At 48.8% G+C, this 24,383-nt stretch overlaps 1 protein-coding gene across 1 annotated transcript; it reads right to left on the bottom strand.

The window, feature by feature from the left end:
• Positions 1 to 2,242: 2,242 nt before the first annotated feature.
• L3HYPDH (trans-L-3-hydroxyproline dehydratase) lies at positions 2,243 to 24,346 on the bottom strand. Its single transcript, XM_069733432.1, has 5 exons — positions 23,863 to 24,346; positions 18,633 to 18,802; positions 18,311 to 18,433; positions 11,673 to 11,810; positions 2,243 to 2,786 (listed from the first exon to the last, which is right to left on the bottom strand). The coding sequence occupies exons 1-5, from the start codon at positions 24,344 to 24,346 to the stop codon at positions 2,661 to 2,663; spliced, it is 1,041 nt and encodes a 346-aa protein (XP_069589533.1). The 3' UTR covers positions 2,243 to 2,660.
• Between the last annotated feature and the right edge of the window lie 37 nt (positions 24,347 to 24,383).

Raw genomic sequence — 24,383 nt, forward strand, 5'->3', positions numbered from 1 at the left:
CATTTTTTTGTATAGTATATAATTCCACATGTGTTAATTCATAGTTTTGATGCCTTCAGTGTGAATTTACAATTTTCATAGTCATGAAAATACAGAAAAATCTTTAAATGAGGTGTGTCCAAACGTTTGGTCTATACTGTATATAAATAAAAAAACTCTGTTTCACCAGCGGTCTTGATTCAGTACTCATTTGGACCCGGAGGAAAACACATGTGGTGTCGAAACATGTCGCCCATAAGGGATTGAATGTATGCAATATTGTTACTGAAGAAATCTGGAACTTTTTAATGGATAAATAAAAGGTATAGTTTACTCTACCATTGGACTGATTGCTTGAGAGACAAAAAGTTTTTTCTTTACATGTGTGGATTTATCCCAATCCATTTTCCATGCAAACTGTAACCACAGGTTGGATGTATTCCTGTTTCTTCAAAGCGGTAAGCTGGCTTTGCCAAAAACACTCTCTCTCTCTCTCTATATATATATATATATATACAGTGCCTTGCGAAAGTATTCGGCCCCCTGGAACTTTTCAACCTTTTCCCACATATCATGCTTCAAACATAAAGATACCAAATGTAAATTTTTGGTGAAGAATCAACAACAAGTGGACCACAATTGTGAAGTTGAATGAAATTTATTGGTTATTTAAAATTTTTGTGGAAATTAAAAAACTGAAAAGTGGGGCGTGCAATATTATTTGGCCCCTTTAACTTAATACTTTGTTGCGCCACCTGTTGCTGTGATTACAGCTGCAAGTCACTTGGGGTATGTCTCTATCAGTTTTGTACATCGAGAGACTGAAATTCTTGCCCATTCTTCCTTGGCAAACAGCTCGAGCTCAGTGAGGTTTGATGGAGATCGTTTGTGAACAGCAGTTTTCAGCTCTTTCCACAGATTCTCGATTGGATTGAGGTCTGGACTTTGACTTGGCCATTCTAACACCTGGATACATTTATTTGTGAACCATTCCACTGTAGATTTTGGTTTATGTTTGGGATCATTGTCTTGTTGGGAGACAAATCTCCGTCCCAGTCTCAGGTCTTTTGCAGAATCCAACAGGTTTTCTTCAAGAATGGTCCTGTATTTGGCTCCATCCATCTTCCCATCAATTTTAACCATCTTTCCTGTCCCTGCTGAAGAAAAGCAGGCCCAAACCATGATGCTGCCACCACGTTTGACAGTGGGGATGGTGTGTTCAGGGTGATGAGCTGTGTTGCCTTTACGCCAAGCATATCGTTTGGCATTGTTGCCAAAAAGTTCGATTTTGGTTTCATCTGACCAGAGCACCTTCTTCCACATGTTGGGTGTGTCTCCCAGGTGGCTTGTTGCAAACTTTAAACAACACTTTTTATGGATTTCTTTGAGAAATGTCTTTTTTCTTGCCACTCTTCCATAAAGACCAGAATTGTGCAGTGTACGACTGATTGTTGTCCTATGGACAGACTGTCCCACCTCAGCTGTAGATCTCTGCAGTTCATTCAGAGTGATCCCGGGCCTCTTGGCTGCATCTCTGATCAGTCTTCTCCTTGATTGAGATGAAAGTTTAGAGGGACGGCCGGGTCTTGGTAGATTTGCAGTGGTATGATATTCCTTCCATTTCAATATGATCGCTTGCACAGTGCTCCTTGGGATGTTTAAAGTTTTGGAAATCATTTTGTATCCAAATCCGGCTTTAAACTTCTCCACAGCAGTATCACGGACCTGCCTGTTGTGTTCCTTGGTCTTCATGATGCTCTCTGTGCTTCAAACAGAACCCTGAGACTATCACAGAGCAGGTGCATTTATACGGAGACTTGATTACACACAGGTGGATTATATTTATCATCATTTGGCATTAAGGACAACATTGGATCATTCAGAGATCCACAATGAACTTCTGGAGTGAGTTTGCTGCACTCAAAGTAAAGGGGCTGAATAATATTGCACGTCCCACTTTTCAGTTTTTGAATTTCCACAAAAATCTAAAATAACCAATAAATTTCATTCAACTTCACAATTGTGTTCCACTTGTTGTTGATTCTTGACCAAAAATTTACATTTGGCATCTTTATGTTTGAACCATATGTGGGAAAAGATGGAAAAGTTCCAGGGGGCCGAATACTTTCGCAAAGCACTGTATCACTGTATAGTGTGTGTGTGTGTGTGTGTGTGTGTGTGTGTGTATATAATATATCTCTCTCTCTCTATATATCTATCTATATATATCAATTGCGAAGAAGAAAGAGGCAGCACTCGCCGATCATCCGAGACAGGTAAATTTATTCACACACGTAAAAATCTTCACGGCCGGGGGTGCTGTATAGTGAGAGCGGCAAGCCTGATTTTATATATCTATCTATCTATCTATCTATCTATCTATCTATCTATCTATCTATCTATCTATCTATTTGCTCAATGCAATATATTACAAAAAATATTTATCCCATAACGTGAATGCAGAAATGGGGAAGAATAATACACTGCCATTACCAAACAAAATGTGATCAAAAAGTATACACCCCCAAACAGGGTTAATAAAAACAACAGCTGAGCAAAAATAAAAAAAATTATGTTGATAGAAAAAGAAAAAGAAATATTATGGCTTGTTAAAGAATGGTAGGAAAAAAACAAAAGAAAAAAAAGGGGGGGTAATTAAAAAGCAAATGTAATGTGAATCCTTATTTCAGCAAAAATCCGTCCTTCAGGGGGTCATCGCTCTCCAGAGTAAAGCTGGCCGTGCCGATGTAGTGCGCCTGACCGGACACCTCCACGATCACCGCTCTGTAGTCACCGCAAACCGTCTCCTGGAGAGGAGAGAAGTAAATCAGCGAAGAGCGATGCACGGAAATCAATGGCTGCCATGTCCTAATGCAGGATGCTACAAGAACGGCCTCTTCTACAAGTTTCAGCTGAGGATTACACATGGCTGCCATGGGTCTTCCATATGCAGAAGAGGACCGTAGGTGGAAAAAGCACAGACACAGATGTTAGTTTGGTGCAAGAACTTTCCTTAAAGGGGTTGTCCACTACTTTCATGTAACCCCCCAATGTATCCCCCCAGGGCCCCTATTGCATTGTGTAAATACCTTGCGTTGTCGTTTTTGCCTGTGAGCGGCGCTATGGCTGCAGCTGGGTACGGGTCACATGACCCCCAGACTGCAGCCGCCGCTCATTTCCGCCGACGTCACGTCAATTTCCAGGCTCTGAAAATTGACGTGACGTCAGCAGCAGGCGTGACCAGCCCCCACAGTCTGCAGTCACTCAGCAAAAGTGACTGGGCTGGGGGCGGGGCTGCCTGCAGGGCTGTGCTGGGGGCGGGCGGGGCTATGTGTGCTCACTGCTCACGCTGGGATCTAAGGACAGGGCTGTGCTGGCTCTGCTGGGGGGAGTGCGTGGATGCCTGACGCTGGGGTCTGGGTGCCGGCATGTGCCGCTCGGCGCCGGGGGTCTCCTGTGCCGCTCGGCGCCGGGGGTCTCCTGTGCCGCTCGGCGCCGGGGGTCTCCTGTGCCGCTCGGCGCCGGGGGTCTCCTGTGCCGCTCGGCGCCGGGGGTCTCCTGTGCCGCTCGGCGCCGGGGGTCTCCTGTGCCGCTCGGCGCCGGGGGTCTCCTGTGCCGCTCGGCGCCGGGGGTCTCCTGTGCCGCTCGGCGCCGGGGGTCTCCTGTGCCGCTCGGCGCCGGGGGTCTCCTGTGCCGCTCGGCGCCGGGGGTCTCCTGTGCCGCTCGGCGCCGGGGGTCTCCTGTGCCGCTCGGCGCCGGGGGTCTCCTGTGCCGCTCGGCGCCGGGGGTCTCCTGTGCCGCTCGGCGCCGGGGGTCTCCTGTGCCGCTCGGCGCCGGGGGTCTCCTGTGCCGCTCGGCGCCGGGGGTCTCCTGTGCCGCTCGGCGCCGGGGGTCTCCTGTGCCGCTCGGCGCCGGGGGTCTCCTGTGCCGCTCGGCGCCGGGGGTCTCCTGTGCCGCTCGGCGCCGGGGGTCTCCTGTGCCGCTCGGCGCCGGGGGTCTCCTGTGCCGCTCGGCGCCGGGGGTCTCCTGTGCCGCTCGGCGCCGGGGGTCTCCTGTGCCGCTCGGCGCCGGGGGTCTCCTGTGCCGCTCGGCGCCGGGGGTCTCCTGTGCCGCTCGGCGCCGGGGGTCTCCTGTGCCGCTCGGCGCCGGGGGTCTCCTGTGCCGCTCGGCGCCGGGGGTCTCCTGTGCCGCTCGGCGCCGGGGGTCTCCTGTGCCGCTCGGCGCCGGGGGTCTCCTGTGCCGCTCGGCGCCGGGGGTCTCCTGTGCCGCTCGGCGCCGGGGGTCTCCTGTGGGGGGTTGTTGGTGTGTGTGTGTGTGTGTATGTATATATATGTGTATGTATGTGTGTGCAGGCATCGTCCGATGGGACTACAAGTCCCATCGGGCTCTGCCTGCTACACTGACAGTGACTGGCACATTAGCCAATGATGGGACAGTTGTAGTCCCATCATCCGGCTAATGTGTTGAATGAAAAAAAAAAAAACACTCAGTACATACATACAACACACACCATGTAACATGCGACGACATGCACCATGCGACGACATGCTACATGCACCATGCGATGACATGCACCATGCTACATGCACCATGCTACATGCACCATGCGACGACATGCTGCATGCACCATGTGACGGCATGCGACATGTACCATGCGACGACATGCACCATGCGACGACATGCACCATGCAGCGACATGCACCATGCGACGGCATGCAACATGCACCATGCAGCGGCATGCGACGACATGCACCATGCGACGACATGCACCATGCGACGACATGCACCATGCGACGACATGCACCATGCAGCGACATGCACCATGCGACGGCATGCGACATGTACCATGCGACGACATGCGCCATGCACCATGCGACGGCATGCGACATGCACCATGCAGCGGCATGCGACGACATGCACCATGCAGCGGCCGGGGGTCTCCTGTGGGGGGTTGTTGGTGTGTGTGTGTGTGTGTGTATGTATATATATGTGTATGTATGTGTGTGCAGGCATCGTCCGATGGGACTACAAGTCCCATCGGGCTCTGCCTGCTACACTGACAGTGACTGGCACATTAGCCAATGATGGGACAGTTGTAGTCCCATCATCCGGCTAATGTGTTGAATGAAAAAAAAAAAAACACTCAGTACATACATACAACACACACCATGTAACATGCGACGACATGCACCATGCGACGACATGCTACATGCACCATGCGATGACATGCACCATGCTACATGCACCATGCTACATGCACCATGCGACGACATGCTGCATGCACCATGTGACGGCATGCGACATGTACCATGCGACGACATGCACCATGCGACGACATGCACCATGCAGCGACATGCACCATGCAGCGACATGCACCATGCGACGGCATGCAACATGCACCATGCAGCGGCATGCGACATGCACCATGCGACGACATGCACCATGCGACGACATGCACCATGCGACGACATGCACCATGCAGCGACATGCACCATGCAGCGACATGCACCATGCGACGGCATGCGACATGTACCATGCGACGACATGCGCCATGCACCATGCGACGGCATGCGACATGCACCATGCAGCGGCATGCGACGACATGCACCATGCAGCGGCATGCGACGACATGCACCATGCGACGACATGCACCATGCAGCGACATGCACCATGCAGCGACATGCACCATACAGCTACATGCACCATGCGACGGCATGCGACATGTACCATGCGACGACATGCGTCATGCACCATGCGACGGCATGCGACATGCACCATGCGGTGACATGCACCATGCGGCGACATGCTACATGCACCATGCGCTGGCATGCACCATGCGACGACATGCAGCGGCATGTGACATGCACCATGCAGAGGCGTGCAACATGCACCGACATGCACCATGCGACGACATGCACCATGCAACAACATGCGCCATGCGACGGCATGCGACATGTACCATGCGACGACATGCTACATGCACCATGCGATGACATGCTACATGCACCATGCGATGACATGCACCATGCGACTACATGCACCATGCGACATGCTACATGCACCATGCGCCGGCATGCGACATGCACCATGCAACGACATGCACCATGCGACGACATGCGACATACAGTACATACATACTACAGACATACAGTACATATAACATAGAGTACATACTCACCATCACTTGTCACTTTGTTCCCCGAAGCCATTGTCACCTGTAAAAAATATTAAAATAATAAACAAACAATATACTCCCTGTCCGCAGAAATCCAATTAAAACGAGTGTCCCACGACGATCTCCCGTGGAGAGCAGGAGCATCAGTTGATGCGACCACTCTCCAGGGGCTCCAGGAACACAATGATGGAAGGTATCCTTCCATCATGTATTCCTCACAAGGTATTCCTACGCCCCTGTGAGAAAATAGTCCCTAGTCTCACTATTGGCATTGCTGGGTGAGACATTTTCCCACGCAGCAATTGCCATAAAGTGAGACCAGTGAACTAGAGTAACCTCAGTGATGCACTGCAGGAGCCATTGTCTCCTGTCAGTGTGTCACTGAGGGTCCTATAGAGCAGTGACATCACCCGATGTCACTGTTCTATAGGGGAGATCGTCGTGGGACACTCGTTATTAATTGGACTGCGTCGGACAGGTAGTATACGGTTTATTATTTTACTTTTTTTTGCAGGCGCAGAAGTATGGTAAGTATGGTTAAATGAAGAATATTAAAATATTTTTTTCCAAATGTGTGTGTTTTATTAACCCTTTCTTACTATTGGATTAGTAATGGATAGGCGTCTTATTGACGCCTCTCCGTTATTAACCCGGCTTCATGTCACCTTACAATAGCAAGGTGACATTAACCCCTTATTACCCCATATCCCACCGCTACTCGGGAGTGGGAAGAGAGGGGCTAAGTGCCGGAATTGGCGCATCTTACAGATGCGCCATTTCTGGGATGGCTGCGGACTGGTATTTGTAGCCGAGGGGGGGCCAATATCCATGGCCCCTCTCTAGGCTATGAATATAAGCCCGCAGCTGTCTGCGTAGCCTTTCTGGCTATAAAATATAGGGGGACCCCACATCATTTTTTTGGGGGGGTCCTCCTATTTTAATAGCCAGTAAAGGCTACGCAGACAGCTGCGGGCTGATATTCATAGCAGGCTACAAATATTGGCCCCCGGCCGTCGGCTTTCCCCTTCTGGCGCAGAGAATTGCACGGGAGCCCACGCCGTTTTTTTCTTTATTTTTAAAAAATTCAACGCTCATTAAGGCCTCTTTCACTCTTGCGTCGGTACAGGTCCGTCGCTATGCGTCGGGCCGACGTACCGACGCACGCTGTGAAATTTGTGTACGAAGTGGGCAGCGGATGCAGTTTTTCAACGCATCTGCTGCCCATTCTGAAGTGCGGGGAGGAGGGGGCGGAGTTTCTGCCGCAACGGCCAAAAAAACGTTCACTTGAACGTTTTTTCGTGCCGACGGTATTCCAAAACACGACTGATCCGTAGCACGACGGACGCGACTTGTGGCCATCTGTCGCTAATACAAGTCTATGGGTGAAACGCATCCTGCGAGCACATTTGCAGGATCCATTTTTTTCCACCGGGATGTTTTTTTTCCGCCGGATCCGTTTTTTTCCGCCGGATGTTTTTTTTTTTTTTCCACCAGATCTGTTTTTTCCACCGGATCCGTTTATTTTCGCCGAATCCTTTTTTTTACGCCAGATCCGTTTTTTCTCATAGAGTTGTATTAGCGCCGGATTACACCTGATGGCCACACGTTTCATCCGTTTTTGGCAGGATACGTCAAAAAAGCTGTTTCCGCCGGACGGAAAACACATACAGAGAAACGGTTTTTCGGTACGTCGAAAAAATGCACAGCGACGGATCTAGCAAAAAACGGATGAAACGTGTGGCCATCAGGCGCTAATACAACTCTGAGAAAAAACGGATCCGGCAAAAAAAAAAAAGGATCCTGCAAATGTGCTCGCATATAGTATATAAGACAGCCTCCCCCATAGAATAGAATATACCCCCGCAGTAGTATATAACACAGCCACATCTATAATATAACACTGGGAGCGTCACTCTGTCCGAAGCCTTTATAGACTGCGCAAGCGCCGGCGCAGTCTGGACCCCACAGAGTGACGCTCCCAGGAGATCGAGGTATGCGTAAACACTGAACGCACACCACGATCTCCAACGGAGAGGCAGGGACGCGCCAGGAGGGTAAGTATAAGCTATATTCACCTGTCCCCCGTTCCAGCGCTGCGTGCGGCTCTGTCTCCCGGGTCCTCTGCCTGTGATTTTCACAGTTCAGAGGGCGCGATGACGCGCTTAATGCGCGCTGCCCTCTGACTGAACAGTCACAGCCAGAGGACCGGAAGAAGTGGCGTGCAGCGCTGGAACAGGGGACAGGTGAATATAGCAAGTGTCGGGGGCCTGAGCTAGCGGCAATACCGGCACCTGACCCCCACAGCGCGCCGGTGTCCCCGCCTGCTCAGGCCCCCCAGCACTCGGTGCCCAGCGACGATAGGTGAGTATGTTATTTTTTTTTTTTTATATATATATATCGCAGCAGCATACGGGGCATATAATACTATGAAGCATCTTATGGGGGCCATCAACATTTATGGAGCAGTGTATGGGGCATATACTATGGAGCATGTTATGGGGGCCATGAACCATAATGGAGCAGTGTACCGGCCATATGCATGGGAGCAGCAAATTACAGAACGGTGGCGCAGGATGGGAGCAGCACATGTCAGAATGGGGCTGCAGGATGGCAGCAGCACATGACAGAACAGGGGTGCAGGATTTGAGCAGCACATGACAGGATGGGGGCGCAGGATGGAGCAGCACATGACAGGATGGAGACCATATACCAATATAAATGCTCGCCACCTGGGCGTAGAACGGGTTCAATAGCTAGTAGTATATAACACGGCCTCCCCCATAGAATATAATATACCTCCCATAGTATATATCAAAGCCCGCATATAATATAGCACAACTTGCATAGTATATAGCACAGCCCATGTAGTAGTATACAGCACAGCGCGGGTCGTAGTATATACAGCACAGCCCGAATAGTAGTTTACAGCACAGCCCGTGTAGTAGTATACAGCACAGCCCGTGTAGTAGTATACAGCACAGTCCGGGTCGTAGTATATACAGCACAGCCCGCGTAGTAGTAAATACAGCACAGCCCGCGTAGTAGTATATACAGCACAGCCCGCGTAGTAGTATACACAACACACAGCCCACACAGTGGTATATACACAGCACAGCCCACACAGTGGTATATACACAGCACAGCCCACACAGTGGTATATACACAGCACAGCCCACACAGTGGTATATACACAGCACAGCCCACACAGTGGTATATACACAGCACAGCCCACACAGTGGTATATACACAGCACAGCCCACACAGTGGTATATACACAGCACAGCCCACACAGTGGTATATACACAGCACAGCCCACACAGTGGTATATACACAGCACAGCCCACACAGTGGTATATACACAGCCCACACAGTGGTACATACACAGCCCAGCCCACACAGTGGTATATACACAGCACAGCCCACACAGTGGTATATACACAGCACAGCCCACACAGTGGTATATACACAGCACAGCCCACACAGTGGTATATACACAGCACAGCCCACACAGTGGTACATACACAGCCCAGCCCACACAGTGGTATATACAGCACAACCCACATCTCATCCCCCCGATAATGGCTCCACACTCTCCTCATCTTTCCTCTTGCCCGCGCTGCTCCTGGCTCCTGTCTCGGCGTCTGCAGTCTGCCCGGGACACTGCAGGTCTGCGATGATATGACGTCATCGTGCACCCGCAGTGTCAGAGGCAGAGCGGGGAATGATGGGAGAGGGAGCGTCAGCGGACGCTCTCTCCTCCATCATTGCATTGAACTATACCGGCGTCATGGACGCCGGTATAGTTGAATGCGGCGGCGGCACTGGCGGGAGTAGGGGGGAAAGAGTGCAGCGGCCCACTACTGGCACCGGCCCTTCTGGCATTTGCCAGAAGTGCCCGATGGCCAGTTCGGCCCTGGTCACCACCCACACACTTCCCTCCTCCTGAACTGCAGCGTTTCTTGGACCCACATCCGCAGCAAAACTGCAGATATTTTCTACATCTCAATGAAAGTTTGAGGCCGGAGTCACACTACAGCGAGATACGGCCGAGTCTCGCAGGTTAAATACAAGCTCTGGCACCGGCACTCCGGAGCGGAGCGTGCGGCTCCATGTATTGCTGTGCGGCTGCACGCTCCGCTCCGGAGTGCCGGTGCCAGAGCTTGGTTTTAACCTGTGAGACTCGGCCGTATCTCGCTGTGTGTGATCCCGGCCTAAGGGTGCAGAAACGCTGCAGTTCGGCACAAAAGAAGTGACATGCTGCGGAGAAAAAAAAAAGCTGCGTTTCGGTGCGGCCTTTTCCGCAGCATGTGCACAACAAGTCTGCGGCTCCCATAGACTTACATTGGTTGTGCACTACAATGCGGATTTGCTGCAATTCTGTGCGGCAAAAAACGCTGCGGATCTGCAATCAAATCCGCAACGTGTGCACACAGCCTTAGCATTTAGTGAGCCTAGCAAAAAGGCAAGCAAAAAACAAGTGTGGGATTGCACTTTTTTTGCAATTTCATCGCACTTTGAATTTTTTTCACATTTCCTGTTACACGACATGGTGAAACCAATGGTGTCGTTCAAAAGTAGAACTTGTCCCGCAAAAGATAAGCCCCCACATGGCCATATTGACGGAAACATTATGGCTCTGGAAAGAAGGGGAGCGATAAACGAAAAAAGCTCCAGGGGTGAAGGGGTTTAGAAACATGGATATGGACATATCTATGGAAATAGATATATAGATATTTCTGTATGTATCCATCTATCCCATATCTATCTAATTCTATCCATCTGTCTGTGTCTATCTATCTATCTATCATCTCTCTATCCCATATCTATCTATCTATCTATTATCTCTCTATCCCATATCTATCTATCTATTATCTGTCTGTGTCTATCTATCTATCATCTCTCTATCCCATATCTATCTATTATCTGTCTGTGTCTATCTATCTATTATCTCTCTATCCCATATCTATCTATCTATTATCTCTCTATCCCATATCTATCTATTATCTGTCTGTGTCTATCTATCTATCTATCTATCTATCATCTGTCTGTCTATTATCTATCTATCCCATATCTATCTATCCCACATCTATCTATCTATCTATCTATCTATCTCATATCTATCTATCTCTCTATCTATTATCTATCTATCTATCTATCTCTCTGTGTAATGGAGTGTGGGTTGGACAAATGTAAAAGAGGAGTTGGACAGAAATGACACCACAAATCTTTTTGAAGAGAGAGGAGGGAGGGGTTTGGGTGTGTTTTTGGAGGGGGTGTGCTAGATTCGGGCTTAGTGGCATTGCAAAGCATCATGGAACTTGTAGTATTAGGTCACAATAAGGAAGTAGTCGATTAACCCCATGAGAGCTGAATCCAGCACTGAAGATGTGCTGCTACAGCATGATAACAGCTAATATTGCTAAAATAAACACAGTAGATGTTTTCAGTGGCACATAATAGCAAGATTTATGAAAAAAAACAAAAAACGTTATAATAGTGGATAACTTCTTTAAATTACCTTTACTGCTTTGCCAGTGAACAGGGAATCTGTGGCTCCGCTCTTGAAGGTCCGGGTCTCCTCCAGCTGTATTAGGCCTTTGTAGTACTGTAGAGCGATACGAGCGGTGACTCCAGAACCTGTGGGACTGCGATCAACCTGATAATAGAGCAAAAATAAAAAAATTACAATTGCTTCCAATTATTTACGCTTCTTATGACTGACATGTTCATCGAAATTAAAGGGTTAATCTCATGTTCCTGGGGTCATCAGGAGCACACAGCTCTCCTTCCTCCAGGCTTCCCACGTCCTGACACGCCGGATCCAGCCAGTTTCAGAGCCGCGCTTGCAAGTATATGCTCCTTGCCTAGGAGACCAGCCACCTTTTATAGGCTGGAGAGGTGGCCTGTAACATGGGCAATGAGTAATAAACAAATTAATAATTCCTCCATTTTTGACAAACAAGAGGGTTTTTAGTGAGAGGTAGATTGCAAAATTGATAGTTTTTCCAAGCACTTTGCAATTGTTCCCATTCAGGATAAAAAGCCGGATTACGTACCGGTAATGCTCTTTTAATGAGTCCACGACAGCACCCCACATGAGAGAGAGGGATCCGCCCATAGGAACAGGAAACCTACAGAATAAAAGGAGGCGGTCCCCTCTCCTCCTCAGTTTAGTTACAGAGTATAAAAAGGGGAACCGCAAAAGTGTTAGTATTCATTCTTATTCAGTCACATAAATTTCTTAACTCTATACAACCATTATTTGTGACCTTAAAGGAAAGAGCTGTGCATAATTTAGGGAGGGTAATACATGGGTGCTGTCGTGGACTCATTAAAAGAGCATTACCGGTACGTAATCCGGCTTTTTACCCTTCGCCACGACAGCACCCCACATGAGAGATTTTCAGAGAGTCATTATTTGGGTGGGATTACTGTATTAAGAACAGCTCTACCAAAGGTCAGATCAGAAGACGTGGACAGATCAAGTCTATAATGGTTGTAGAAGGTAGAAGGTGTAGACCAAGTTGCAGCCTTACATATTAAATGGATCGGTACATCTGCTTGTTCCGCCCAGGAGGAAGCCATGGCTCGTGTTGAGTGCGCTTTTATACCCACTGGAGGAATCTCGCCTTTTGACGTATAGGCCAAGCAGATAGCCTCTCTGATCCACCGAGATATCGTAGCTCTCGTGACCCCATGTCCTTTCTTGTGGCCCTGAAAGGAGATAAACAGAGCCCTACTCTCCCTCCATGTCTGACACCTTTCTATATAAGTCAGGATGGCTCTTCTGACATCTAAGGTGTGGAACTTATGATGTTCTGGAGTTACAGGTGAATCAAAAAAGGAAGGGAGAAATATTTCTTGTGACCTGTGGTAGGTGGACGCTACCTTAGGGAGGTATGAGGGGTCTGGTTTCAGGACTATCCGATCATGAAATATCAGTAAGAAAGGTGGGTCTACTGATAGGGCCTGGATGTCACTAACCCGTCTAGCTGAGGTTAGGGCTACTAGTAAGGCTACTTTATATGTTAGGATTTTTAAAGGTATTGAATCTAATGGTTCAAATGGAGAGCTTGTTAAGGCCTCTAATACTAGATTTAAATCCCACGGAGGTAGACGGGGAATATGGACCGGTTTACTACGTTCACAAGATTTTATGAATCTGGAGATCCACCTATTAGCTGCTATATTGCATCCATATAGGGCTCCTAATGCCGAGACCTGAACTCTTAAGGTATTTACAGATAGTCCTAACTCTCGGCCTTTTTGCAAGAACTCTAGGATAGGTGTGAGTGGAACTTGCTTAGTGAACGGTACCGTGTAGAAGTCTAAAAATTTATTCCATACCCTACTATATATTAGGGTGGTAGATCTTTTCCTGCTCAATAAGAGGGTGTTTACTAGTTCTGTTGAGAACCCTCTGGAACTTAATAGTTGCCTCTCAAATTCCACGCCGTCAAGTGAAGACCTTTCACTTGCGGGTGGAAAAAGGGGCCTTGGTACAGCAGCTCCTTGTCTGATGGGAGGATCCAAGGATCGCATAGGCACATGGTCTGGAGACAAGAGAACCATGGTCTTTTCGGCCAGAATGGTGCAATGAGGATTACTCTTGCCTGTTCCCTCCTGATCTTTCTGATCACTAGAGGAATCAGAGACATTGGAGGAAAGGCATATGCCAGTCTGAACCGCCAAGGATGGTGGAGAGAGTCCAACATATCTGGGTGATCCCTGGTGTTCAGGGAAGCGAACCTTTGTACTTGCCGGTTGTCTCTTGTGGCAAATAGGTCGATTTGTGGTATCCCCCATGCTTCTGTTATCCTTCTGAATATGGATTTGTTTAAGGTCCATTCTCCTTGACGCAACTCGTTTCTGCTGAGGTAGTCTGCCCTGATGTTCTCTACACCTTTGATGTGCAGGGCTGTTAAGGATGTTAGATGAGCCTCTGCCAGCTGAAAGATGTTTGCAGCTATGGTCATCAGACTTCCTGACTTTGTACCACCCTGACGGTTCAAGTATGCCACTGCGGTGGAATTGTCTGAGTAAATTCTTACATTTGTTCCATGAATCTGTGGAAGAAAATGATATAAGGCACATTCTATTGCTTTTAACTCCTTCCAGTTGGAGGAACATATTAATTCTGTCTGATCCCAAGTATTTTGGGCCAGATTGTCTTCCATATGTGCTCCCCACCCAATAGGGCTGGCGTCGGTGGTAATTATTTTAGACGGGTCTATTATCCATGGCACACCCCGTGATAGGTGGTCCATGTCTAGCCACCAGGATAGCGATTCTAAGACATTACTGGAAAGAGTTATTCTACTTTCTAAATAACCGTCTTTCCCCTGAGCCGACAATACTTCGTACTGCAATTGACGGGTATGGAATTGTGCCCAAGGTACAGCAGGGATACATGATGATAATGACCCCAGTAAGGACATGGCCTTTCTTAGTGTCATGTAGGGTTTGCGTATTGCGTCTGATACCTTTGATTGTATAGTCAACCTCTTTGACTGAGGAAGAAAGCATTTCTGACTTACGGAGTCTAGCTGGATTCCTAGAAATGTCTGAACGGTTTCTGGATTCAGCCGAGATTTTTCGAAGTTGACGATCCAACCTAACTCCTGTAGGGACGAGATCGTATTAGATAAACGAGTTTTACATTGAAGTGCAGAGCTTCCTACCACTAGAAAGTCATCTAGGTAGGGTATTATCAAGGTATCTCGTTGGCGTAGATGAGCCATCACTTCTAGTATCACCTTAGTGAAGACGCGGGGAGCCATAGAAAGCCCAAATGGCATTGCAACATATTGAAAGTGACGAACCTTTCCCTCCAGGGTGACTGCTACCCTTAGGTACTGCTGATGTTCGGCATGTATGGGAAGATGGTAATAGGCGTCCTTTAAGTCTATTCCGGCCATGACACACCTAGGGAATAAGAGTTTTATGGTAGAACTAATGGATTCCATTTTGAAGGTATGATTACGCAGGAAAGAATTTAATTTTTTAAGATTTATGATGGTTCTAAATGAACCATCTGGTTTATTAATCAGGAATAAAGGGGAGTAGAACCCTTTCCCTTTTTGATCCTGGGGAACTTCAATCAGGACTTTCTTAGATAGAAGAGATAGGATCTCTATTTCTAGAGCCCTCTGTTGGTCCTGACCTTTTGGAGATGTTATTATGAAGGAATCCCAAGGGATTCGATCAAATTCTAATTTAAGGCCGTATTGCACAATGTCCAGAATCCACTGGCTGGATGTTATCTGTCCCCATTGGGGAAGAAAAAATTTTAATCTGCCGCCTACTTCCTGGTTAGCGGTATTTACGTCTCGGATTATGGGACCCGCTAAAAAAGGCACCTTTTTGCTTTGGGTCCTTCGACTCCCATCGCTCTCTTTGTTCAAGCGGCTTGTTCCTAGTAAAGGGGCGTCTCCTGAAGGCTCTCCTGTAGGATGGAAGATACTGGTTAGGGAAGCCTTTCTTCCTTTCACCTGCTTTATTCAGGAGTTCATCCAGCGTCTTCCCAAAAAGGAACTCACCCTGACAGGGAATCGCACAAAGTTTTGCTTTAGCTTGTGCGTCCCCCTTCCAATTCTTTAGCCAGAGTGCACGCCGGGCTGTGTTGACTAGGCCGGCTGACCTGGCTGCAAGACGTAGCGAGTCCACTGAGGCATCAGCTAGGAATGCTACTGCTTCTTTAATTTGAGGCAATTTCAGCAGGATAGATTCCCTCGAAGTTTTGCCTCTAATCTGTTCCTCCAATTGCTCCGTCCATACTAGTAGAGATCTTGCAGTACAGGTACTAGATATGGCGGGCCTGAACGCCCCCGTATTGACTTCCCATGACCTCTTTAGTAAAGCTTCTGCTTTACGGTCCAGCGGGTCTGTTAGGACCCCTGAATCCTCCACTGGTAGGACCGACTGTTTGGTTGTGGAGGCTACCGCAGCATCAACTTTTGGCACCTTTGACCAGGTGTTTAGGTCTTCATCGCTGAAGGGATAGCGCCTTTTAGAGGATGATGGTAAAAACCCTCTATTCTGCTTGTCCCACTCCTTTTTGACAATATCTTTGATGGTTTGTATGACGGGGAAGGACCTACGTTTCTTCTGTCCTAACCCCGCAAACATTATGTCCTGTGCTGATTTCTTTTCTTTCCCATCTGGGCACCCCATCGTGCTCCTGACAGATTTTATTAAATTGTCCACATTACTGTTGGGAAGACAAAGTCCCCCTTCAGTCTCGGATGAGCTCGGCTGAGATCCCTCTTCGTCTGAAGAAATACATACACCCTCTGACTCCGAACTAACCGGAGACCGGGACCTGCTAGGCTGACGGGTACTGGCGCTACTTGTCTGCGCCAAACCCTGCATCTCTTCTCGGATAATAGCTCTGACATCTGAGGGAGTCATGATATTTTCCTGCCGTAGAGTTTGCATGATACACTCTGCACACAGTTTTTTGGCATAATCATCCGGGAGGGGCTGCGTACATAAAGCACACTCTTTATGCTTAGATTTGTGTGTCCTTTTCTTAGTCTAGAGGAAGGATACAGGAGGAACATATATCAGCATATAGGAAGAGACTCTTTCAAAAACTCACCCAGTGAAGCTGACAGGTACCGGTTCTGGAGGCGGAATTCGTTTGGTGGTAGAACTCTTCTCTGGAGGTCGGCCACCACTCTTTGTGCTGCTCCTCGTGCTTCTCTCCCTGCTGGGAGAGCGCTGTTGCACTGCGGGCAGGTGCGCTTCGTCGGCCGGTGAAGCCATTTCACACACACCGGCCCGACGCTAGCGCTGCATTTTTAAACTTGCCGCCCATTCTCCTGCCTCCCCGGACCAACCCGGAAGTGCTCCCGCGACTTCCGGGTTAGACGCGCCGCTCTCACCACCATGCGGCCGCCAGAGGCTATTAAGCCGGCCGCTGCAGCGCGCGCGTCCTCACAGTGCCGGCCGGACCTACGGTGACCGGACCCGGACCGTGGATGTTTGGCCAGACGAGGGGGGAGGCTGCAAGCAGGGGCTCCCCCGCCGCTGCTTCTGGTACCGCAGCCCCTGCCGTTCCCACAGAAACCGGCGCAGGCGGGTGCATGGCCCAGGGATCCTCTTCATCTGTAGGTAAGCCGGGTCCCTGTAGGAACAGGAAACCTAAACTGAGGAGGAGAGGGGACCGCCTCCTTTTATTCTGTAGGTTTCCTGTTCCTATGGGCGGATCCCTCTCTCTCATGTGGGGTGCTGTCGTGGCGAAGGGTAAAAATCTCAACGGCTTTAACGGATTTTGACATTTTTTATTAACTGAACTGCACGTATTATTTACTAAAAATCATTACTTGCAATAACAGTTCATTACAAGTGTTGCACCGTTTGCCTTCTATAGTAGCTGCAGAATGAGTTATCGGAATCAGTCAGTGAGCTCATTCTAACCCCAGAGTTTATGACTCTGATCTTCCTTCTCCTGAGCCGATTTATGACATCAAAGTTGAGCTGAACTTTGTGGCGGTATATCAGCTTAGAGGAGCAGAGAATAACGGAGTTCTAGATTCACAAAGAGCTCACCGACTCTCATTGTGCAGCGAGCAATAGACAGTGCATAACGGAGGATATAGAAAGCAATTACTACCAAGACCAAATTGCAAGAGCCACTGTACACTGCTGGCTCCTATACAAGGAGACGACGCAGCAGTCACAGTGATCTCTGACTGCACTCACTGGCGGCTTTATGCAAAGAGACCATGACGACTGGGCTCCCCCCGCACTCACAATTTGGAGATCTGTAATCTGGATCTACGCACACTTTAGCACCTACTTTATTTTGATGAAGGCAGCAAAATAGTTTCATTATTAGCAATTGTGAGCATCGTTTCGCAAGCCCTGTTGGTAATCTGTAGCCTCCGAGAACCACTACCTACCTGACGGCATCCCAGCTCTTCTCTCAATTAGCCGGCCTGATGAAATATCACATGGGCATTACACCAGGTCAGCTAATCAAAAATGAGCCCCGGAAGCCATCGGGTAGGAGCCTGATCTCAGACCTACTGTCCGGCAGCCACAGATTACCGACGTGGTCAATGGACTGGGTCCTAAGAAACTATTATCACCTTCTGTAGCAATTAATCTGTTATAAAATGTGTTCAGATTACAGCCGACGGCCCCCTGTACCTGGGAATCTGCAAACACACAGATATTGGCAGTGGGCTCCTCACTATACGCATCCGCCCCATCCGTTAATATGGTGCCGTATAAGAAAGCCAGGTCCTCACTGTCAGGATGACTGATGTTAACCTGCAGAACAAATATAGCACCGGTTAGTCACCGATAAAAATCGAGGCTAGACAAACTGGTGCGGAATGTAAGTGTTATTAACTGGAAAGTTAAGCATTAATCGGGTTAGTTTGTTCCCGGTAATAGGAGTCCACGATAACGACCAGCGAGGTAGAGCAGACCGGATGCAGAAGTTCTGGTAGGAGGTAGTGTACGCTACCTGCGCCTTTACCGCATCGGATACCGCGGTCGCGGCATCTACAAGATCTCTCGTCCTCGAAGAACAAACGTCCAATCCAAATCGCTCTGCGCTAACGAAGGCGTAGAAAGCGCCCCCGTATGCAACGTCCACTACTACCCTGCCATGGCCAGGCACATCAACCGTGACATCTGGATACAAAAACACCAAGAAGGGACAGTCAGCCTGGGTTTAGACCTCCATGAAAGGATGGCTGCTTCAAGACTGACTGCGGGTCTTTCAACCCGAACCTATTGTTCTGCAAATGACCACAACAGGTCAGATGGAATCAGCATTGTCAGTCAATACGAGGGGCATTTTCTCTGTGTCGACTGTGGATCCTGTATTTTGCCACCAAACCATCTATACTGCCTGTGTAAGCTGGAACAGGAGAGTCTGGAAACTGTGCAGCAGAGCAGCCGAGTGTTCCTGGGAACAATCCTGTGTGTACATCGCCTCCGCTACCATAAGGCGCCATGTTGGTCACGCACTACACTATGGCTCCCGACGAGCAGCAAGCAGTCATTTCTTACATTGCTCTGCTAAGATGAATACAGAGTTCTGAGTTTTGCTGTAAGTCAAGAACTTATGGATGAGGCCGGAGGAGTGTTATCCTGTGCAGGGCTATGTGTCATGGCTGACCATGTACAGCGGTGAGTCAGCCACTCAGGGTGTAGTCATGTACTACATGGTGGTGTTACCTATTCTGGAGAAAGGGAAGACCTTACCGCAGAGAGCGCTGATCCCCATATTAGACCCCTGCATAGACCCCTGCAATAACCATGTATAAGTATATAAGGGGACAATACAAATATCTCGCTGAGGATCTGTTTATACCAAGGAAGGTGACGGGCACAAGGGGGCATTCTTTGCGTCTGGAGGAGAGAAGGTTTTTCCACCAACATAGAAGAGGATTCTTTACTGTTAGGGCAGTGAGAATCTGGAATTGCTTGCCTGAGGAGGTGGTGATGGCGAACTCAGTCGAGGGGTTCAAGAGAGGCCTGGATGTCTTCCTGGAGCAGAACAATATTGTATCATACAATTAGGTTCTGTAGAAGGACGTAGATCTGGGGATTTATTATGATGGAATATAGGCTGAACTGGATGGACAAATGTCTTTTTTCGGCCTTACTAACTATGTTACTATGTTACTATTATACACCTGGGGGAGGCACACTGTCTCTAGGGCACAAGGTGGTACTATGTGGAAGCTGACATTAATACCTGGGCACGGGGTGGTGGTGACTTGACTGAAAAAAAACAGAAATGTAGAAATTTTTGCAAATGTAATAAAAAAGTAAAACTGAAATATCACATGGTCATAAGTATTCAGACCCTTTGCTCAGACACTCATTTAATTCACATACTGTCCATTTCCTTGTGATCCTCCTTGAGATGGTTCTACTCCTTCATTCGAGTCCAGCTGTGTTTAATTAAACTGCTAGGACTTGATTTGGAAAGGCACACACCTGTCTATATAAGACCTCAGACGTCACAGTGCATGTCAGACCAAATGAGAATCATGAGGTCAAAGGAACTGGACAAGGAGCTCAGAGATAGAATTGTGGCAAGGCACAAATCTGGTCCAGGTTACAAAAGAATTTCTGCAGTACTTAAGGTTCCTAAGAGCACAGTGGCCTCCATAATCCTTAAATGGAAGACGTTTGGGACCACCAGAAGTCTTCCTAGACCTGGCCGTCCAGCCAAACTGAGCAATCGTGGGAGAAGAGACTTGGTGAGAGAGGTAAAGAATTAATCCCAAGATCACTGTGGCTGAGCTCCAGAGATGCAGTAGGGAGATGGGAGAAAGTTCCACAAAGTCAACTATCACTGCAGCCCTCCACCAGTTGGGCCTTTATGGCAGAGTGGCCCGATGGAAGCCTCTCTTCAGTGCAAGACATACGAAAGCCCGCATAGTTTGCTTAAAAAAAACACATGAAGGACTCCCAAACGACTATATAATTGTCTAAGGGTCACTTTCGTCTTTCTTCTCTGTTTGTCTGACCTTCTTTCTGTCACGGATATTCATTGGTCGTTGCCTCTGTCTATCATGGAATCCAAGTCGCTGATTGGTTGTGGCAAAACGCCCACGACCATTGCCACGACCAATCAGCGACGGGCGCCATCCGGCGGCAACATGGCCGCTCCTTCCTCCCCGCAGTCAGTGCCCGCTCCATACTCCCCTCCAGTGAGCCCTCACACAGGGTTAATTGCAGCGCTAATGGACCGCGTTATGCCTCGGTGTAACGCACTCCATTAACTCGGCTATTAACCCTGTGTGACCAACTTTTTTACTATTGATGCTGCCTATGCAGCATCAATAATAAAAAGATCTAATGTTAAAAATAATAAAAAAAAATAAAAAATCATCATATACTCACCTTCCGGCGCTTTTCCCGCTCCTCGCGATGCTCAGGTGACCGGTCCATGCATTGCAATCTCGCGAGATGATGATCATCTTGCGAGACCGCAATGCACTCTTGAGACTGGAGTGCGCGAGGAGCGTCGGTAAACGCTTCCTGGATCCAGGGGCCAACGGAAGGTGAGTATATAACTATTTTTTATTTTAATTCTTTTTTTTTTTTTTTTTAACAGGGATATGATGCCTACATTGCTATACTACGCGGGCTGGGCAATATACTACGCGGGCTGTGCAATATACTACGCGGGCTGTGCAATATACTACGCGGGCTGTGCAATATACTACGCGGGCTGGGCAATATACTACGCGGGCTGGGCAATATACTACGCGGGCTGGGCAATATACTACGCGGGCTGGGCAATATACTACGCGGGCTGGGCAATATACTACGTGGCTGGGCAATATACTACGTGGTTGGGCAATATACTACGTGGTTGGGCAATATACTACGTGGCTGGGCAATATACTACGTGGCTGGGCAATATACTACGTGGGCTGTGCAATATACTACGTGACTGGGCAATATACTACGTGGGCTGTGCAATATAGTACGTGGCTAGGCAATATACTACGTGGCTAGGCAATATACTACGTGGCTGGGCAATATACTACGTGGGCTGAGCAATATACTACGTGGACATGCATATTCTAGAATACCCGATGTGTTAGAATCGGGCCACCATCTAGTGAGAAATAAGATTCTCTGGTCAGCTGAGACGAAGATAGACCTTTTTGGTGATAATTCTAAGCAATATGTGTGGAGAAAACCAGGCACAGCTCATCACCTGCCCAACACAATCCCAACAGTGAAACATGGTGGTGGCAAGCACCATGCTATGGGGGTGTTTTTCAGCTGCAGGGACAAGATGACTGGTTGTCATTGAAGGAAACATGAATGCGTCCAAGTACAGAGATATCCTGGATGAAAACCTCTTCCAGAGAGCTCTGGACCTCAGACTTGGCCGAAGGTTCACCTTCCAACAAGACAATGACCCTAAGCACACAGCTAAAATAACAAAGCAGTGGCTTCAGAACAACTCTGTGACCATTCTTGACTGGCCCAGCCAGAACCCTGACCTACACCCAATTGAGCATCTCTGAAGAGACCTGAAAATGGCTGTCCACCAACATTCACCATCCAACCTGATGAAACTAGAGAGGATCTGCAAGGAAGAATGGCAGAGGATCCCCAAATCCAGGTGTGAAAAACTTTTTGCATCATTCCTAAGAAGACTCATGGTTGTACTAGCTCAAAAGGTGCTTCTACTCAATACTGAGCAACTTCTTTTCCCCTTGACAAAGCAAGAACGCGAAACGCGCGTCGGGGCTTTCTCTGAGACTGAGGACAGGCGGACTTTATGGGTATGTGTCGGTGATTATATTAACCTCTTATGCACTTGCACTTTGTACCTTGGTAAAAGATGGTTAACTCTTTATGCATGCCACTATGAAGCTATTATATCATGGTTATTTACCTCATCCCATAGCCTGAGCTACTTTCTACCTCATTCTCTAGTTTTTGTGCATCCTACTCGGGTTTATATAATCCTTCCTCTTATTGCTTATTGATTGTTGTCACTCTTTTTAGCATGTGTGTACTTTAAATAAAATTTGTTACCCTTTTATACTGTCTCCTGAGCGGTGTGTTATGATACTTTGTATCTTTTGGGTCAATACTGAGCAAAGGGTCTGAATACTTATGACCATGTGATATTTCACTTTTTCTTTTTTATTACATTTGCAAAAATGTCTACATTTCTGTTTTTTTCCAGTGAAGATGGGGTGCAGAGTGTACATTAATGAGAAAAAACATGAACTTTTTTGAATTTACCAAATGGCTGCAATGAAACAAAATGAAAATTTTAAAGGACTATGAATACTTTCTCTACCCACTGCATTACCTGGGCACAAGTTATCGCTGTACTGTATTACCTGGGCACAGGGTGGTGCTGTACTGTATATAATCTGGGCACAGGGTGGCGCTGTACTCTATGTACTACCTGAGCACAGGGTGGCGCTGTACTGCATGTATTACCTGAGCACAGGGTGGCGCTGTACTGCATATTACCTGGGCACAGGGTGGCGCTGTACTGTGTGTATTACCTGGGCACAGGGTTGCGCTGTACTATATGCATTACCTGGGCACAGGGTGGCGCTGTACTGTATGTATTACATGGGCACAGGTTGGCGCTGTACTGTATTACCTGAGCACAGGGTGGCGCTGTACTGTATGTATTACATGGGCACAGGGTGGCATTGTACTGTATGTGTTACCTGGGCACAGGGTGGCGCTGTACTGTATTACCTGGACACAGGGTGGTGCTGTACTGTATGTATTACCTAGGCACAAGGTGGCGCTGTACTGTATGTATTACCTGGGCACAGGGTGGCGCTGTACTGTATACATTACCTGGGCACAGGGTGGCGCTGTACTCTATGCATTACCTGGGCACAGGGTGGCGCTGTACTCTATGCATTACCTGGGCACAGGGTGGTGCTGTACTCTATGCATTACCTGGGCACAGGGTGGCGCTGTACTGTATACATTACCTGGGCACAGGGTGGCGCTGTACTCTATGCATTACCTGGGCACAGGGTGGCGCTGTACTCTATGCATTACCTGGGCACAGGGTGGCGCTGTACTCTATGCATTACCTGGGCACAGGGTGGCGCTGTACTCTATGCATTACCTGGGCACAGGGTGGCGCTGTACTCTGTGCATTACCTGGGCACAGGGTGGCGCTGTACTCTGTGCATTACCTGGGCACAGGGTGGCGCTGTGTGGATTACCTGTGCACAGGGTGAAGGCCGGCACACTGTGGAAGCGCACCCGTCCGCTGCGGCCGCCGCTGTAGGACACGTAGGCCCGTACCAGGCCGCAGGGGCAGTGGATGGTGAGCGGGGTCTCTGGGCTCTGCGGATCCACCAGCCCGTAGTCTATGGCGAAGCGGCCCAGCGCGATGATGGCGTGCCCGCACATGGTGCTGTACCCGGCGTTGTGCATGAACAGCACCCCCAGCTGCGCCTGCGCCTCCTCGCTGGGCACCAGCAGCGCCCCGTACATGTCCCGGTGCCCGCGGGGCTCCAGCATCAGCACCCTGCGCACCCAGTCCATGTTCTCCCGCACCCAGCGCCTCTTCTCCAGCAGCGTGCTCCCGCTGGGCACCGGCGCCCCGCTCAGCACTATCCGCAGGGGCTCCCCGCCAGTGTGCATGTCCACCACAGACAGCACCGGGCCGTCATTGGGGGCTAAGCGGAACTTCGGAGCAGACATCCCCGAAGAAGCGGAGCCTCAAGTGAGGGCAAAACTA

This window comes from Ranitomeya imitator, chromosome 1, assembly GCF_032444005.1.
Source record: "Ranitomeya imitator isolate aRanImi1 chromosome 1, aRanImi1.pri, whole genome shotgun sequence".
In the NCBI taxonomy this organism is placed as follows: Eukaryota; Metazoa; Chordata; class Amphibia; order Anura; family Dendrobatidae; genus Ranitomeya; species Ranitomeya imitator.